This window comes from Hordeum vulgare, chromosome 5H (genome assembly GCF_904849725.1).
Source record: "Hordeum vulgare subsp. vulgare chromosome 5H, MorexV3_pseudomolecules_assembly, whole genome shotgun sequence".
Taxonomy (NCBI): domain Eukaryota; kingdom Viridiplantae; phylum Streptophyta; class Magnoliopsida; order Poales; family Poaceae; genus Hordeum; species Hordeum vulgare.
In genome coordinates this window covers 457,800,101-457,816,689 of record NC_058522.1, presented here as the reverse complement: position 1 = coordinate 457,816,689, position 16,589 = coordinate 457,800,101, and the positions used below count along the sequence as shown (strand labels likewise).

At 47.2% G+C, this 16,589-nt stretch overlaps 1 protein-coding gene across 9 annotated transcripts; it reads left to right on the top strand.

Moving 5' to 3' along the window:
• The first annotated feature begins 772 nt into the window (after positions 1–772).
• Positions 773–9,300, top strand: LOC123398578 (protease 2). Of its 9 annotated transcripts, XR_006610201.1 has the most exons (13): positions 773–1,375; positions 2,205–2,427; positions 2,508–2,649; positions 2,730–2,927; positions 3,171–3,305; positions 3,635–3,763; positions 4,850–5,253; positions 5,528–5,744; positions 6,303–6,493; positions 6,877–7,188; positions 7,430–7,628; positions 7,731–7,800; positions 7,883–8,521. XR_006610201.1 is itself a non-coding variant. In XM_045093033.1 (10 exons), exons 1-10 carry the CDS (start codon positions 838–840, stop codon positions 7,055–7,057), a joined length of 2,358 nt encoding a protein of 785 aa, XP_044948968.1. In that variant the 5' UTR covers positions 773–837; the 3' UTR covers positions 7,058–7,410. The 9 variants fall into 9 exon arrangements, 1 of the variants encoding a protein (XP_044948968.1); XR_006610202.1 differs by lacking the exon at positions 7,430–7,628; XR_006610197.1 differs by having other exon boundaries at positions 7,731–8,521.
• The last annotated feature ends 7,289 nt before the right edge of the window (positions 9,301–16,589 follow it).

Here is a 16,589-nt window from a genome sequence, read left to right as displayed (position 1 = left end):
AAAGTCAAGGAATCAAATCAGAAAAATTGCACCCCCTCACAAGCACATTTTATCAAACCACTAGACATTTTAGAATCATCTTTGGGAAGAAGGAATTTTGACAAGAATAAAAAATAGGAGGGAAAAGAAGTTAAAAGGCAAGAGCTTACAAAGGCTAGCACACCCTCTTGCATCACACACACCATATACACATGCATCACAAGGTAGTGCAACACCACCATTTAATGCTAGCAAGATCACATGCATTCACACACCCCAACACTACTCCCATTAGACTCAAATGCAACATGATCATGGCATGCAAACATAAATATGGCAAGGGATCATATGTAATTCATGCATGCAAGGGAAGTAAGCACTAGGGAACACACATGAATTCAAGGCACAAAAGATATCCTCAAGATCTCTGACAAGGTGACCCCACATGGAAGGTTACAAGAAGGAAAAGTTCTACACTTGGGGCATTACACTATGATACCCCCACTATGGTCAGCCTAAAAACAATAGTCTATCATCTGTAAATAATAAATGACCTACCACTCGAGTCGAAGATGCCACTTGAAGTCCACTCACTCTTAGATTGTAGGAGGCACGAAAAAAAAATTATGTAACCAAACACGTCCGTCCTCGATACCTTACCGTCGTGGTGGGCCAACACCCGTACGGCCTGTCGGGCAGCTTCATGTTCCATTACCGGCCCAAAGGCCCGAACCGCAGAAGCCCATTTCGATCATCCCCATTCCCAAATCATTCGCCTCCAGCAAAATCTAAATCCGGCGAACCGAAACGGCAAAACCCCACCTAAAACCTCGCCAGCCGCCACCGCCGACGGCGACCATGCGCCGTCATCTCGACCTGCTCCCCCGCCTCCTCCTCCGTCGCCACGTCCACCGCCGCGCCAGGACCGGGGCCTCGCCGCCCCCGCCCCCGCCGCCGAACCCGCCGCGCCCGCCGCAGAAGCCCGAGCCCGTCACCATCCACGGGGAGACGTGGCACGACAGCTACGCCTGGATGGGCTCGCTCTCCGACGCCGCCGCCATGCGCCACATGGACGTCCACATGGAGGCCGAGGAGAAGTACGCCGAGGCCTGCCTCGCCGCCGCCGGCGCTGACCGGCTCGCCCGCAAGCTCCAGCTCGAGATGGCCTCCCGCCTTGCCTCCGACGCCTGCACGCCGCCCGCCCGCTGGGGCCCCTGGCTCTACTACCGCCGCGCGGACGAGGGCAAGCAGTACCCCGTGCTCTGCCGCCGCTCCGCGGCTCTCCATGGGGAGTTCGTCTCGTACAGCGACCCCTCCGCGGGGTTCGACTTCACCGCCGGGAAGCGCATCGAACAGAAATTGGTGGATTACAACAAGGAGGCTGAGCGATTCGGAGGTAACACCAAAATTAATTTTGCATTCCTACTATTCCAGTCGTCTCAGCATGAGGGCTTCTGTTACACAGTTATTGTTATTTTTACTTTTCAAAGTGCCGTGTCAATGGATCGATGCTATTTATTTCTCAATAATTCATTGCTATTATTGTGTACATTCTGTTTCATGGACTGGGTAGATTGAGATGTTTGATATCTTGGGGAAGCAAATGCGAGGTTTGGTGTTTAATTGCTGTAGCTGTTGTTTATATTTGATTTTACCATTGGTAAATACATTTGTTAACAGGACGAACACTGCTTACCCTTGTTACCTACCTTTTTACCATCTAGGCATCTACCGTATGTTACCTTAGAAGTACCAGAAGTTTGGGCATTTGTTAGTTGGTGCCAAATAAGTTTGCTTGGCTGCTACTGCACTTGATCATTGATGTGCCATAAATTATTCTCCCCAGTCATGATACTACTTGTTTTTTATTTCATTTTTGCTGTTTTAAGTCTATGATCTTGTTGTGTTGTTCTTGTATCCGTTTGTGGTCTTGAATTAGTACAGATATTCTACACCTGACAAATATCAAATCAAAGGCTACTAAGATTGTTTTGCAATCATGATGGGACGGAGGGAGTACTTTGGTGCATCCCGACCCTGCCATTTTTATGTTTCATGCACTTTGCCAACTCTGCACTAGAGAGTACAGACATACAATACTACATCTTTGGAGGAATACACTTGCTAAATCATTTTGTTCCTGATGTGGGTGCTCGAAGGTAGTTATTCCTTTTTTAGTTTGATTATTCAGATTACAAAAGCTAAAGCCTATCCCTATTATGCAGGATACTCATACGAGGAGCTATCTGAAGTTTCTCCAGATCACCGCTTCATTGCGTACACCATGTATGACAAAGATAAGGATTCCTTCACTTTACTGGTCAGGGATCTGGTGACGGGCACACTATGCGATAAACCTCGTGCTGATCGGGTCTCAAATATTTCATGGGCCATGGATGGGAAAGCACTGGTTTATATTGTTACGAATGAGGACAGAAGGCCATATAGGTTGGTGGATTTCTTGTTGTTGCGTCGGTTCTCTATGCTGTGCTGTATTGCACTGTAACTTAATGGTTTTCTTTGGTTAGGCTGTTTTGCAGCATTATTGGATCAAATAAGGATGATATTCTTATATTGGAAGAACCTGATGAGAATATTTATTTGAACATCAGACATACCAAGGATTTTCGGTTTATAACGTTAAATGTCTTTTCAGACACGCACTCAAAGGTTCTGCTTCTCGTACACCGTATCTGTATTTCCATAGTTAGTCCCTTGTTTGTTACTCATGCAAGATTATCCTTCTGCAGGTATATTTGATAAGGGCTTCTGACCCCTTGTCCAGAATGACACTGGTATGGGAAGGTGAATCCCAAGTTCATTGCATTGTGGAGCACCATCATGGACGCCTGTATTTATTCACAGATGTTGCAAGAGAAGGTGTCCATGTTAATTCACATTACCTAATGCAGTGTGATGTGGAATCTCCTGGGCCAAAGAGTTGGAAGGTTTGTGCTATGCATCTATTATGTCATGTCAAAGTTGTCCCAGTGCACCTGTTCTCTAGATATGCACGCATTATCTTCACAAAATATGCAATGAATCCTTCAAAAATAGCAGTTGTACTTTTTAATATATTTTCAGCAAATGCACCATAAGCCCAGCTGTTATGAAAAATGTTCTGCTCTGAGTTAATTCAGATAAGTGACTTTGTGCGATCTATTTGACACTCTTTTGATGTTTGAATTCAGAATGTTTTCCTTGAGGAACCAGGTATTATTCTGGAAGATGTTGACTTTTGCAATACTCATATGGTGCTTATGCTGAGACAAGGCAGAAAACTCAGACTTTGTTCAGTTAATCTGCCTCTACCTGAAAATATCCAAGTAAGTGAATTTTCTTTTCATATAATGTTATATACAAGAAACTAAGTCGAGAAATGAATAGTTATACTGTTTATTTCTTTTTCTAGTGATGGCCTATTGGCCTCCCACACAGTCTGTTACTCTGTTCGGGAGTGACAACATTGCAAATCTTTGTTGTTTACTAAATTTACTCAGTCCGCGATCATATAGCCTAATTGGATATCTGAAGCTGAGCTATGATTCTCATCATTTTTATCATTTTTTCCTGTTATTGGCTATTCATATGCTGCAATAATAATTGTATATTATAGAAATATAACTTACATATTTGTATTCAATTTACTTCTTAGGTACCTGCTCATCTATCAGATTTTCAACCACTTGACTTGCCTCTTCCCGATCACGTGTGTCAGATTTTATCTGGCCCAAATTATGACTACTATTCCTCAACAATGCGTTTCACAATATCATCACCTGTGGTATGCATATCTGTCTGCTGTTTATCTTAGATCATTGTTTCATCCTTGTACACCATCGACACTGGGACAGTTGTTTTTCGTTTTGCTTTGCACAACAGGGCTGAATTAGTTACATGTACTGTTTTTTCTATTTTTATGCAGTAACACCACCCTTCTTATATATGGAAATGTGGATATTATTTGGTTGAGATAACTGGCCTTCATTAGTTTATGTAAATACTATCCAAATTGGCTATTAAGATGTCTTAGCCCTAGACATCCTTTGGTTCTGAGTGTTACTGAAGGTCTTCATCATTTATAAAGTAGAACAACAGATGAATGATGTTACAAACGTACTATAGAAGAAAATATATCCTTGGAAGCCACCTTTCACTCTGATATATCCACCTTCCCAGCAGTACACAGTATTTTATCTACTTTGCATTTGAATCATCTTCTACCATGTTTTCAATGTTATATTTCCTTTTTCTTTTGTGAATTCAGTGCTATGCCTTATTTCCTTTATATGGTGGTTAAATGCTAGCAACTTAGTGTATCTCTTGTGATAATCTGCTTGCACAGTTGTTCATTAGTACATTTTGTTATTATTTCTTATCGTTCTTTTCTGATATCTAAAGGGCTGACTATGGCTGTATCTTGATTTAATTGACTTATGTAATTGTTGTCTGGCCGCCTATATGGAAAGATGCATCCATACACGATGTTGCCGTTATCCATATAATAAAACCAAATGGAACAAAAAGTTCATCATTATTCATTAGCCGGACTTTTTTTTCGTAATATATTTCATGGTAATTAACAAGAAATCTATTATATATCTACTTTACTAGTTTAAAACTTTTTGCTCTATTGTCCTTAAGTTTCGTGCAACCAACTAAACTGTCACCACAAATCCACAATACCACTCCACATCTTGGAAGGCATTGCTTGTGAGTTGTGGTACCTTAGCATTACATCGCTGTCAACTATCTTTGTGGATCTTCTTATTTTGCCATCATGTAATCTAGGGAACTAAAATGGATTAGTTGAAATTCGTATTTGTCAGTGCATTTTATTTCTCATCAGTAACCTAATCTTTCAACTTAGATGCCAGATGCAGTTGTTGATTACAACTTACTAAATGCAAAGTGGCAAATAGTGCAACAGCAAAACATGCTTCATGAGAGAACAAAGGTACTGTATGGGAATGCTTTTGCTTCTAGTGCGGGCAAGCTGTCTTCAGATGGAGTTGATTTGTCAAGTGAAGATTTGGGAGATCGTGACTGGAATGAACTCTCTGAATACTATGCATGTGAGTACTATGATGTTCCATCGAAAGACGGAATTTTGATTCCACTCACCTTGGTATATTCACGAAAGCACAAGCAAGAGGGGAATCCAGGATTGCTTCATGGGCATGGTGCCTATGGTGAGATTCTGGATAAGCGTTGGCGTAGCGAGTTAAAGAGCCTACTCGATCGTGGTTGGGTGATTGCATATGCTGATGTTAGGTATGTATAGCCTACTTTCTGAAAAAAAACGTCTTTACCTCCTGAAACAACAGATGAATTCTTTCTGAAAAGATACCATGGAGACAATTTCCCAGGTCCATATTGATTTATGTTGTCCCATTGATAATATTTTCAGTGAGAAATGGATATCAAATGAGTTTGACTGATTTTGGTTCATGGGAGCTTATGCCATCTTCAAAAACATGACCGCTTTTGCCTTTAGAGTTTCAATACAGGACACATTTTGTATTGACTTAAAAATATATGGTTTCAGGGGTGGTGGAGGTTATGGCAAGGAGTGGCACCGGGATGGTGCACGTACCAAAAAGATGAATTCTATATATGATTTTGTGTCTTGTGGTGAATTTCTTCTTGAAAAAGGTATCATACAAGAAAATAAGCTTGCTGGATGGGGATACAGTGCTGGAGGACTTCTGGTGGCTTCGGCAATTAATACTCGTCCAGATTTGTTCCGTGCCGCTGTTTTAAAGGTATGCATGATTTATGAGTAGCAATCAGTATGCCACTCCATGTTCCCCAGAATTAGGTGTCCATGCTAAAGTTTCAAACGAAGCTAGACTCAGTTTGGTTTGCTAAACTGTTCTGGGCTGTGCTTATTTTTATAATCTGCTGTTGAAATAACCACAAAAGTAGGCAAAAGCTGGTCAAACAAACGCTAAAGTAGGCAAAAGCGGGTGGGGCAAATGGGATAATGGTAATCCAGTGCAATGCCAAAGCAGCCTAAATATCTGCAATCACATACCAAGCGGCCCACACATTTCAAACTTATGTGCAGAATAACCTAGTGGATTTCTTTTTAAGCCCTTTTAGTGCTGTTTTTTCTGTCAACTGACAAGTAAAAGCAACTAATGACCATTTTCAGTAATGGATTGCCTGCAGGCAAATTAATGTTCTTGAATTATTTGCTGAGCTTGGAATGGCAATATTAGTCATCCATTCTTGGTGATCTCCAAGATGTGTTATTACCACATCTATTGTTGTTCCTATTATTGATAGTTCATTACCACAACTTACATTTTATCCTCCAGGTCCCTTTCTTGGATGTTTGCAACACTCTGCTCCATCCTATTCTACCTCTTACAGCCATTGATTATGAAGAGTTTGGATTTCCTGTGGACCATGAAGAATGCCTTGCAATCAAGAAGTATTCTCCCTATGATAACATCCAGAAGGATGTTCCTTATCCAGCTGTGTTTGTGACATCATCATTTAATACAAGGTATGCATTACCAGGGTACAGAGTTATGCCTGGACCATTAGGATATGCAGTATACTTGGCCAAACTTGCTATTCCTCATTATTCGGTACCTTCCAGAATTATAGTCTGCACTCCTCACCCAACTCCTAGGTCAAAACCTTTTGATGCACTGCACTTTCCATTTTGCTCAAGTTATCTGCATCTGTAGTATAGTACACTCCAGAGGTTACATTGTAAGTTACCTGCATCTGCAGTAGTCTAAATTACAGAGGTTAAGTTATATCTGCATCTGGAGTATTTTACCATCTAGAGCTTATTGCAAATTGTCTGCGTATGGATTATTCTGCTCGGAACCTTCAGTTACTGTGTTTGACTAAACCAATTATTGCATTTGATAATGATAGGTTTGGTGTATGGGAAGCAGCTAAATGGGTTGCAAAAGTCCGTGAACTTACTCAATATGATCCAGAGCGGCCTGTAATTCTCAACTTGACAACAGATGTTGTGGAAGAAAGTAAGTATTTGGAAACCAAGGAATTAGCAACGGAGACTGCTTTCCTAATTAAAATGGTGAACAATACCTGAACAACATGGTTTGCCTTTCGGCTTCCGAAATTGTTTCTCAAACTCAATGATGAGGCCCATGTGGGACATGTGCTAATCCTCCATGTTCAACGGGATCTGAGGATTAGTCCATTTGTTGGAGCTTATACGAGGTAACATACTCCTATTCTACTTTCTTACAAAGTAGAAATAATTTCTCTTACAGATTCCAACCACATTGATTGTAACACACATGATGTATTGATTCTCTCATCGATTCTTTCCAGATGTCCTAGGAAAATCATATGCACATATTCCTACATTATACTCCATCCGTCCCAAAATAAGCGTCTTAAGCTTAGTACAAATTTATACTAGAGTTAGTATAAAGTTGAGACAGTTATTTTGAAACAGAGGGAGTATGAGATAGCTGCCCACTGAAGCTATCTTAAATGGCCTGATCTCTTTGCCACCACCGACCTGGTCTCGCATGGTTCTACCAACTGTATGATGTTACAGTTGGATCATCTCAACTGAACTATATCAGCGAAACAAGTTTGTTATCTTTCCCCTTCTCAATCATGGAATTGACATCATATGTCATGAATTAGAGGTGGAATACGCCGTCATCTACTCATTGGCACATCAAGTAAAATTTGACCAAGGTACTTATATTGTACATGGAAAGCTGATGCTATACTAAACCTGGTGCTAGGTACTGCAAGCTCGATTATTCATGGCCTTGGAGATGTACTGCTGCTGTATAGTAGACATGCCCTAGGACGGTGAGACCAGAACATACATGTCTTAGCAGCGGAAGCGCCAAATCATTCTTTCATCCTTACACTGAAATTCAAATTCTCGCAGCTTATGAACGCGTGTAGCAAAGTAAGGAATGAACAAAGTGAACTTGGCTTGATAATCAAGGAGGGTGGAACAGTTGGATGGACATGAATACCTTAAAGTTTTTGTCGATGTGGGAGCTTCTACCGATGCGAAGCTGGAAAGATGTCACAGGCATGAAGTACTGCACATGGGGATTCAGTTGGAGTAGCTTATTTGCACTGGTGATCTTGTTTCACTGCACAAACAGAACTTCCATCCCGTGCAATTCGGATTAGCCGCGGTTAGCATCATGGTCTTGCACATTACTCTGGTCGACACCCTGCAGGCTGGATGGCAAATGTACATTTGTTCGCACAGTACCATTCAGAACAGGACAAGACAGCTGCAGTTCAGGAGTTGTGATGTGAACGATGCGTCTTCGATTTCTGTTTTCTGGCAATCGGTACGTTGCCTTCTGATAAGGTCAACGCCCAGCACGGCGTGCAGTCACCGTGTAGCATCATTGTCACTATTACATTGGGAGAGTTACCAGTGGCAACGGGAGATGTTGTGGTTCCCCTTTTATTTATTTCAAATTTGGTAAAATTGAAATGGCTGTATAAACCAACTTGCTGTCCTATCCTTTCTTAACATGGGTAATGTGTGGAAGTGACTGTTTAATCTGGGTCGAGAGCTTGAGGGTGCAAGAAGTATTTCTTTCATCATTGTCACTTCCATTCTTTTTGTATGTAAGGGCATCTCCAACGTCGCCCCTCAAATCGGACTCACTATTCATCGATGGACGCCTACACGAATACAGAAGCCGTCATTTAACCCTATCCATCAAACGTCCACTCCTATCTGCCTTGCTTTATTTTTAAAGTCTGAAACACTCGAAATAATTATACATGGGGATAATTCTTTGGGCAGTGAAAATATTCAAATGCAACACTAGTTCAAATTTAAATATTACAATTCAGTTTTCAAATAAAATAGCAAACTTGGATTCAACTTTTCTAGTTGTCCTTTTTAAACACTCATATATGCTTGATTAGATTATTCTTAAGCTGCTCATAAGTTGGATAGTATCACCTATGTTCTTGTTTTGAGTGAATCAGGAAACTATGTTCATTTGATCCATCGGGAGTACAATTTATACCCATAGAAGAGACGCGAAGAGAGAAGAGATGCGTCGATTCCAGGAGACAGAAGAGAAGAGACGTCTGCGCGGGAGGAATCGCATAAGGGTTGGGCAAGGGGAGATTCCCCTCTAATTACATGTTGTAATTAAACTTAACACTCTCCCTAATCTATACTTGATCATGTAGAATCATCTCATGATTGTTCGAGTAGTGCTATTATCTTAAAAGAATTTTTTTATAAGTTTTTCATGAAATCTTTGATGAGAACCTGAAATATAAACTCACAAAGAGATAGCATAATGTGATGTCTTTAAACAAGGATATCTCAAGAAGAGACTCCCCCCGACGCGCGCAAGTCCCTAAGTCGTCACATACCAATTCCGTGAACATATTTCTGGAATGTTGAATTTGATAGAGACTTGGTAAATGTTGGAGATATGCCCTAGATGCAATCATGTATGATGATATTTTTCCTACGTGAGGACTTTTGGGACAAATGTTGATGGCTCTCCCCTCTGCCTCCGCGCCCCGCTAGCCAAGCTGCCGCGCCGCGCTGCTGACGCCGTCCCCGCCGGCTGGACCTCCCCTGCGCTCCTCCGCTCCCCCGATCCATGGCTCCGGTGGTGGCTGACCCTGTCGACCGCCGAGCGACCCTCTCCGGCGAGCGCGTCTCCTACGGGGACCGCTGGTCCAGCTCGGAGAGTGAGTCCTCGGCGCGCTCGTACAGAGACGTCACCTGCACCCCGCCGGCCGCTGCCGCGCTGCCGTCCGCAATCGCTCCTGGCCGCGTCGCACCTGTGGTTCGTCCTCCCGCCAAGGATCGCCTCGGCCCCCGCTCGGAGGTCCTCCGTGTCCCGGGCGAGCCGGTGCTCGACGCTGACGGCTTCCAGCAGGCTCGTCGCAGGGAACGGCGCCGTCGCCCGTGTCGGGTTGCGCCAGCCACTCCCTCGCTCGCGCGCCGCCGCAGTCCCTCCCCCGAGGAGCTCGCGGGCCTCTGCTTCCGGTGCCTCGACCACCGCCACTGCGTCCGGGACTGCCAGAATGACATCCGCTGCCGGCGCTGCCTTGCTTCCGGCCACGCATCCCGCTAATGCGACGGTCAGCGGCCCGCGGCCGTGCCTCCGCGCTCCCCGCGTGCCGTCGTGGACCCGCAGCCCCGGCCCCTCCGCGGTGCCCCTGCCAGGGCTTCTCCCCGGCGACGCGCCCTCCTGCCCCAGCCCTTCCTGCTCCGGCTCTCCCTCTGCCTCGGGCCCGACCGATCGAGGACGCCCCTGCTCGCGTGTTCTTGGCACAGACCGATGAGATGGACGAGGCCGAGCAGGTGCTCGCCCGCGCGATGGTGGCTTCCGTTACGGGCAATCGTCCCTCCGTGTTCGCCGACGAGGTGGCCGAGCTCCTTCTCTCTTCCGTGGAGCTTGAGGAGGGTGACTTCTGTGTCCATCAGCACCATCCGGAGGACTTCTTGATCATCTTCTCCTCCCTGGCGACCATGCGGTAGTTTCGCGGCGAGCACTTCATCAGCTCGACGCGTTTTGCACTCTCTCTCCGGCCCTCGTGCAAGCTTGCCCACGCCTGCGTTGGCGAACTCGAATACCGCGTTGAGCTGGAACTCCGCGGCATCCCCGCCCACGCCTGGCTGCTCTCCACCGCGGAGCACGTGCTAGGAGGTAGCTGCTGGATCGAACGCCTGCACCCCCGCACACGCTCCTGCGGCGACATGGCGGTCTTCCGCGTCTCCGGGCAAGCGCACGACCCGGCTGACATTAGGCGCGCCGCAATCCTAGAGATTATCGAGCAGCTACCCGGCCGCGTGCCCTCGGAGGCAACGTCCATCAGGACGCTAACATTCCCTGTGTCAATTGCTCTTACCAAGGCGGAGCTAATCCGGGCCGCCCCGGCCGTCGCCCAGGACGCTGATGGTAGTGCCGGATGCGGCGAGGCTGGTGGCGCAGACAGTCGGCACGGTCCCGGCAAGGGCCATGGCCCTGGTCCTGGGCGCGCTCGCCGGCGTGGTCGCAAACGCCGTCGTACGGGTGATACGCAGAATGGCCGGGCCGATGGCATGGCAGTGGATGCGCTGGCGTTGCATGCCCATGCCTCTCCGGCCGCTCAGACGATGCCAGTGCGGTGGCACCCCTGGCCGTCCATGGCCGCGCCGCGGCAGGGGCTGCGTCCCAAGCGACACGGGATGCTGACCTTGCCTGGTCAGCACGGCCCAACGCGCCCTCGTCACGGCGTCAGAAAAGGAAGGCCACAGGGGCCCTTTGTGACGCCCAAAGCGGCTTTGCCGGTGGCCCCAATGCACAAAGTCACCAACCCCATCGTCGAGGACGGTGAGGCCGTTGGCATCGGGCCAGGTGGCAGGCTCCTGTTCGTTGTCCGTGGACACGAAGCGGCCGAGGATTCGAACTTGCCCACGACCGAGGAAGATCCGGTCGGGCCCGCCACAACAGCGGCTGATGCCAGTTGCGTCTGGGGCCTACAAAGCAGCACGAGAGGACGGTCGCCCCTGTCCCCCCTGCATCCCGGTCGGGACAAAAGGAGTCGCAGCCCACCTTTGTCGCTCCCACTCCGCCTCAGGCCCTCCTTGACCAACCGCCGCGGCCCCACGCGCGCGCCCACGAGGAGAGGGCGGGAAGCGTTTCGTCCCTTCCCGCCAAGATCGGTGTGCTCGTTACGTCCCCATCGACCAGCATTGTTGCTGCGGGGCTCGCGGCTGCTGATGTCGCTGTTCCCGCACCAGCTCCCGTGGACGTCGATACGACCGGGCCCGTAGCCGAAGTTGCAGTAGCTGCTATTACTGGGCCCTGTTGGAAATATGCCCTAGAGGAAATAATAAATTAGTTATTATTATATTTCTTAGTTCATGATAATCGTTTATTATCCATGCTATAATTGTATTGATTGGAAACACAATACTTGTGTGGATACATAGACAAAACACTGTCCCTAGTAAGCCTCTAGTTGACTAGCTCGTTGATCAAAGATGGTCAAGGTTTCCTGGCCATAGGCAAGTGTTGTCACTTGATAACGGGATCACATCATTAGGAGAATCATGTGATGGACTAGACCCAAACTTATAGACGTAGCATGTTGATCGTGTCATTTTATTGCTACTGTTTTCTGCGTGTCAAGTATTTATTCCTATGACCATGAGATCATATAACTCACTGACACCGGAGGAATACTTTGTGTGTATCAAACGTCGCAACGTAACTGGGTGACTATAAAGATGCTCTACAGGTATCTCTGAAGGTGTTAGTTGAATTAGTATGGATCAAGACTGGGATTTGTCACTCCGTGTGACGGAGAGGTATCTCGGGGCCCACTCGGTAATACAACATCACACACAAGCCTTGCAAGCAATGTGACTTAGTGTAAGTTGCGGGATCTTGTATTACGGAACGAGTAAAGAGACTTGCCGGTAAACGAGATTGAAATAGGTATGCGGATACTGACGATCGAATCTCGGGCAAGTAACATACCGAAGGACAAAGGGAATGATATACGGGATTATATGAATCCTTGGCACTGAGGTTCAAACGATAAGATCTTCGTAGAATATGTAGGATCCAATATGGGCATCCAGGTCCCGCTATTGGATATTGACCGAGGAGTCTCTTGGGTCATGTCTACATAGTTCTCGAACCCGCAGGATCTGCACACTTAAGGTTCGACGTTGTTTTATGTGTATTTGAGTTATATGGTTGGTTACCGAATGTTGTTCGGAGTCCCGGATGAGATCACGGACGTCACGAGGGTTTCCGGAATGGTCCGGAAACGAAGATTGATATATAGGATGACCTCATTTGATTACCGGAAGGTTTTCGGAGTTACCGGGAATGTACCGGGAATGACGAATGGGTTCCGGGAGTTCACCGGGGGGGGCAACCCACCCCGGGGAAGCCCATAGGCCATAAGGGTGGCGCACCAGCCCTTAGTGGGCTAGTGGGACAGCCCAAGAGGGCCCTATGCGCCATACAAAGGAAAATCAAAGAGAAAGAAAAAAAAAGGGAGGTGGGAAGGAAGGGAAGGACTCCCACCCACCAAACCAAGTCCAACTCGGTTTGGGGGGGGAGCCTTCCCCCCTTGGACTCGGCCGACCCCCTTGGGGCTAGAGGCAAGGTCCCCTCCCTCCCACCTATATATACGGAGGTTTTAGGGCTGATTTGAGACGACTTTTCCACGGCAGCCCGACCACATACCTCCACGGTTTTTCCTCTAGATCGCGTTTCTGCGGAGCTCGGGCGGAGCCCTACTGAGACAAGGTCATCACCAACCTCCGGAGTGCCGTCACGCTGCCGGAGAACTTTTCTACCTCTCCGTCTCTCTTGCTGGATCAAGAAGGCCGAGATCATCGTCGAGTTGTACGTGTGCTGAACGTGGAGGTGCCGTCCGTTCGGTACTAGATCGTGGGACTGATCGCGGGATTGTTCGCGGGGCGGATCGAGGGACGTGAGTACGTTCCACTACATCAACCGCGTTCACTAACGCTTCTGCTGTACGATCTACAAGGGTACGTAGATCACTCATCCCCTCTCGTAGATGGACATCACCATGATAGGTCTTCGTGCGCGTAGGAAAATTTTTGTTTCCCATGCGACGTTCCCCAACAGGCCCGTGGTCGAGAACGCTCTGGCTGCTGGGGACACGCCCGAAGACGCGCCCACGCTCGATGGCTCGCCCGCCGATGGGGCTGACGGGTCAGTGCCGTCCATGGATGAGCCGCCCTAGCCCGGGCCAGGGGTTGTCCCGTCCCACTGCCGCGGTCATATCTCGATCCTACAGAGGCCCGTGCGCCATACGGATGCTGAACCCTGTGTCGCGAGCCCCCGCGCGCAAATTCTGATCCCAGGGTGCTTCGGCTCACCACCGATCACCCTGCAGCGACGACGAAGCTGCAGCACCGCTGGTCAGACATGGACGCTAGGTGCCTTCTTGTCCGCGGCCACCAAGCAAATCGATGCGGTCTTTCCCTCCCCTGGGAAGCGCGAGCGCCCCCCCCCCTCAACTTCAGTCCCAGGAGGGAACGCTCTGCTCCCACCGACGCTCCGGCCTCTGCGCCTCGCACATCGGACAGGAGGGTTGTTGTTCAGATACTCCGCACTCTCGGGATCGTAGGCATGAACCAGCATATCACCCCCGTCGAGATGAAGGCATACGATGACATGTTCGCCACGCCGATTAGGCTCCAGTGCCGCAGGCCATCGCCGCTCTGGTCGACCGAACGGTCCCTGCAGGCCTGACCCTCCCGGCTGGTGATGCCATGGTCTGTGCGCGCTAGCCTGGTGGTGACCGTAGTCGATCTCTTACCCATGTATCCAGGTCCTCAGATTGATGTTTGGAATGTCAGGGGCTTGAACTCGCGTGCTAGGCGCTGCGCAATTCGCTCGCTGATATGTACCACCCGTGCATCCATTGTATGCCTCTAGGAAACTAAAATGGCGTTGATTTGCTCGTCGATTGTGTTAGACACTCTTGGGTCCGAGTTTGATGGCTCCACCTACCTCCCGGTCGACGGCACCCGCGGCGACATTCTCATCGCTTGGAAGAGTAGGGCCGTCACTGATGACCCACAAGTATAGGGGATCAATCGTAGTCCTTTCGATAAGTAAGAGTGTCGAACCCAACGACGAGCAGAAGGCTCTGATAGATGGATTTCAGCAAGGTAATAACTGCAAGCACTAAAAGTAGCGGTAACAAGTGATTGTGTAGCAGGTGAAACGTAGCAAGCAAAGAATAACAAGTAACAAGTAGTAGCAACGGTGCAGCAAGTGGCCCAATCCCTTTTGTAGCAAGGGACAAGCCTGAACAAAGTCTTATAGGAGGAAAAACGCTCCCGAGGACACACAGGAATTTCTGTCATGCTAGTTTCATCATGTTCATATGATTCACGTTCGTTACTTTGATAGTTTGATATGTGGGTGGACCGGCGCTTGGGTACTGCCCTTACTTGGATAAGCATACCACTTATGATAAACCTCTATCGCAAGCATCCACAACTACAAAAGAAGAATTAAGACAAAGTCTAACCATATCATTAAACTAGTGGATCCAAATCAGCCCCTCACGAAGCAGCGCATAAACTGGGGTTTAAGCTTCTGTCACTCCAGCAACCCATCATCTACTTACTACTTCCCAATGCATTCCTCTAGGCCCAAATATGGTGAAGTTTTATGTAGTCGACGTTCACATAACACCACTAGAGGAAAAACAACATACATCATATCAAAATACCGAACGAATATCAAATTCACATGACTATTATCAGCATGACTTATCCCATGTCCTCAGGAACAAAAGTAACTACTCACAAGACATAATCATAATCATGACCAGAGGTGTAATGAATAGCATCAAGGATCTGAACATAAACTCTTCCACCAAATAATCCAACAAGCATCAACTACAAAGAGTAATCAACACTACTAGCAACCTTACAAGTACCAATCGGAGTTGCGAGACGGAGATTGGTTACAAGAGATGAACTAGAAATTGGAGAGGAGATGATGTTGATGAAGATGCCTCCCCTCCGACGAGAGGAGTGTTGGTGATGACGATGGCGAAGATTCCCCCCTCCGGGAGGGAAATTTCCCCGACAGGATTGTCCTGCCGGAGCTCTAGATTGGATCTGCTCAAGTCCCGCCCCGTGGCGGCGGCGAAACCACGAAAAAGCTCCCGTATGATTTTTTCCAGGTCAGGACGCATCATATAGCAAAAGAGGGGGGCTAGTGGGCCTTCAGGCAACCCACAAGCTTGCCCACTCCCACCAGGGGGGTGGTGGCAGAGTGGGGGCTTGTGGGGCCCTGGTGGCCCCCCTCCGGTAGTTCTTTCACCCAGTATTTTTAATATATTCCATAAAAAATCCACGTAAATTTTCAGGGCATTTGGAGATGTGTAGAATAGTGGACTAGGATTTGCTCCTTTTCCAGTCCAGAATTCCAGCTGCCTGAATTCTCCCTCTTCAAATAATCCTTGCAAAATAAGAGAGAAAAGGCATAAATATGGTACCACAAGTAATATAACAGCCCAAAAAGCAATAAATATCAACATGAAAGCATGATGCAAAATGGACGTATCAACTCCCCCAAGCTTAGACCTCGCTTGTCCTCAAGCGAAAACCAAGTTCCATAAACATGTCCACATGTTTGGGGACGAAGGTGTCGATAAAACATAATACGGACATGAGGGCATCATGATCACACATAGAACAACAATATATCGTAAAGATTCTTATGGGAAAGTAACAATTCCTTCACAAAGCAAAGCATGATGCAAAAACCTTACCGAGAAGTAACCAACAATAGCCCATAGTCATTGAAGCAATTGCAATTTATCACAACATCAGAAAGAGTCAAATAAGAGCTTGTAAGGCAAACCCACATACTCAATCATCTCTTTTGTTTTCCACATTTGTTATAACTCACGTGGTACTCATGGTGTCAAAGTTTCAGCTCGACACAAAGGAAGATAGGGGCTTATAGTTTTGCCTCCCAACGGTTTACCTCAAGGGTAAAGTCAACAACAATAAAGCATGAGTACTCAACCCCAAGTTGATATATGAATATAGATCTTTCCTAAACATGTGACGGTAGCCAAGACAAAGG

Excerpts from the sequence above, each read along its gene's own strand:
- LOC123398578 (XM_045093033.1), top strand. The coding sequence starts at position 838 with ATGCGCCGTCATCTCGACCTGCTCCCCCGCCTCCTCCTCCGTCGCCAC. Across the intron at positions 1,376-2,204 it reads GGAGGCTGAGCGATTCGGAG|GATACTCATACGAGGAGCTA; the intron begins GTAACACCAAAA and ends CCTATTATGCAG. Across the intron at positions 2,650-2,729 it reads TTTCAGACACGCACTCAAAG|GTATATTTGATAAGGGCTTC; the intron begins GTTCTGCTTCTC and ends ATCCTTCTGCAG.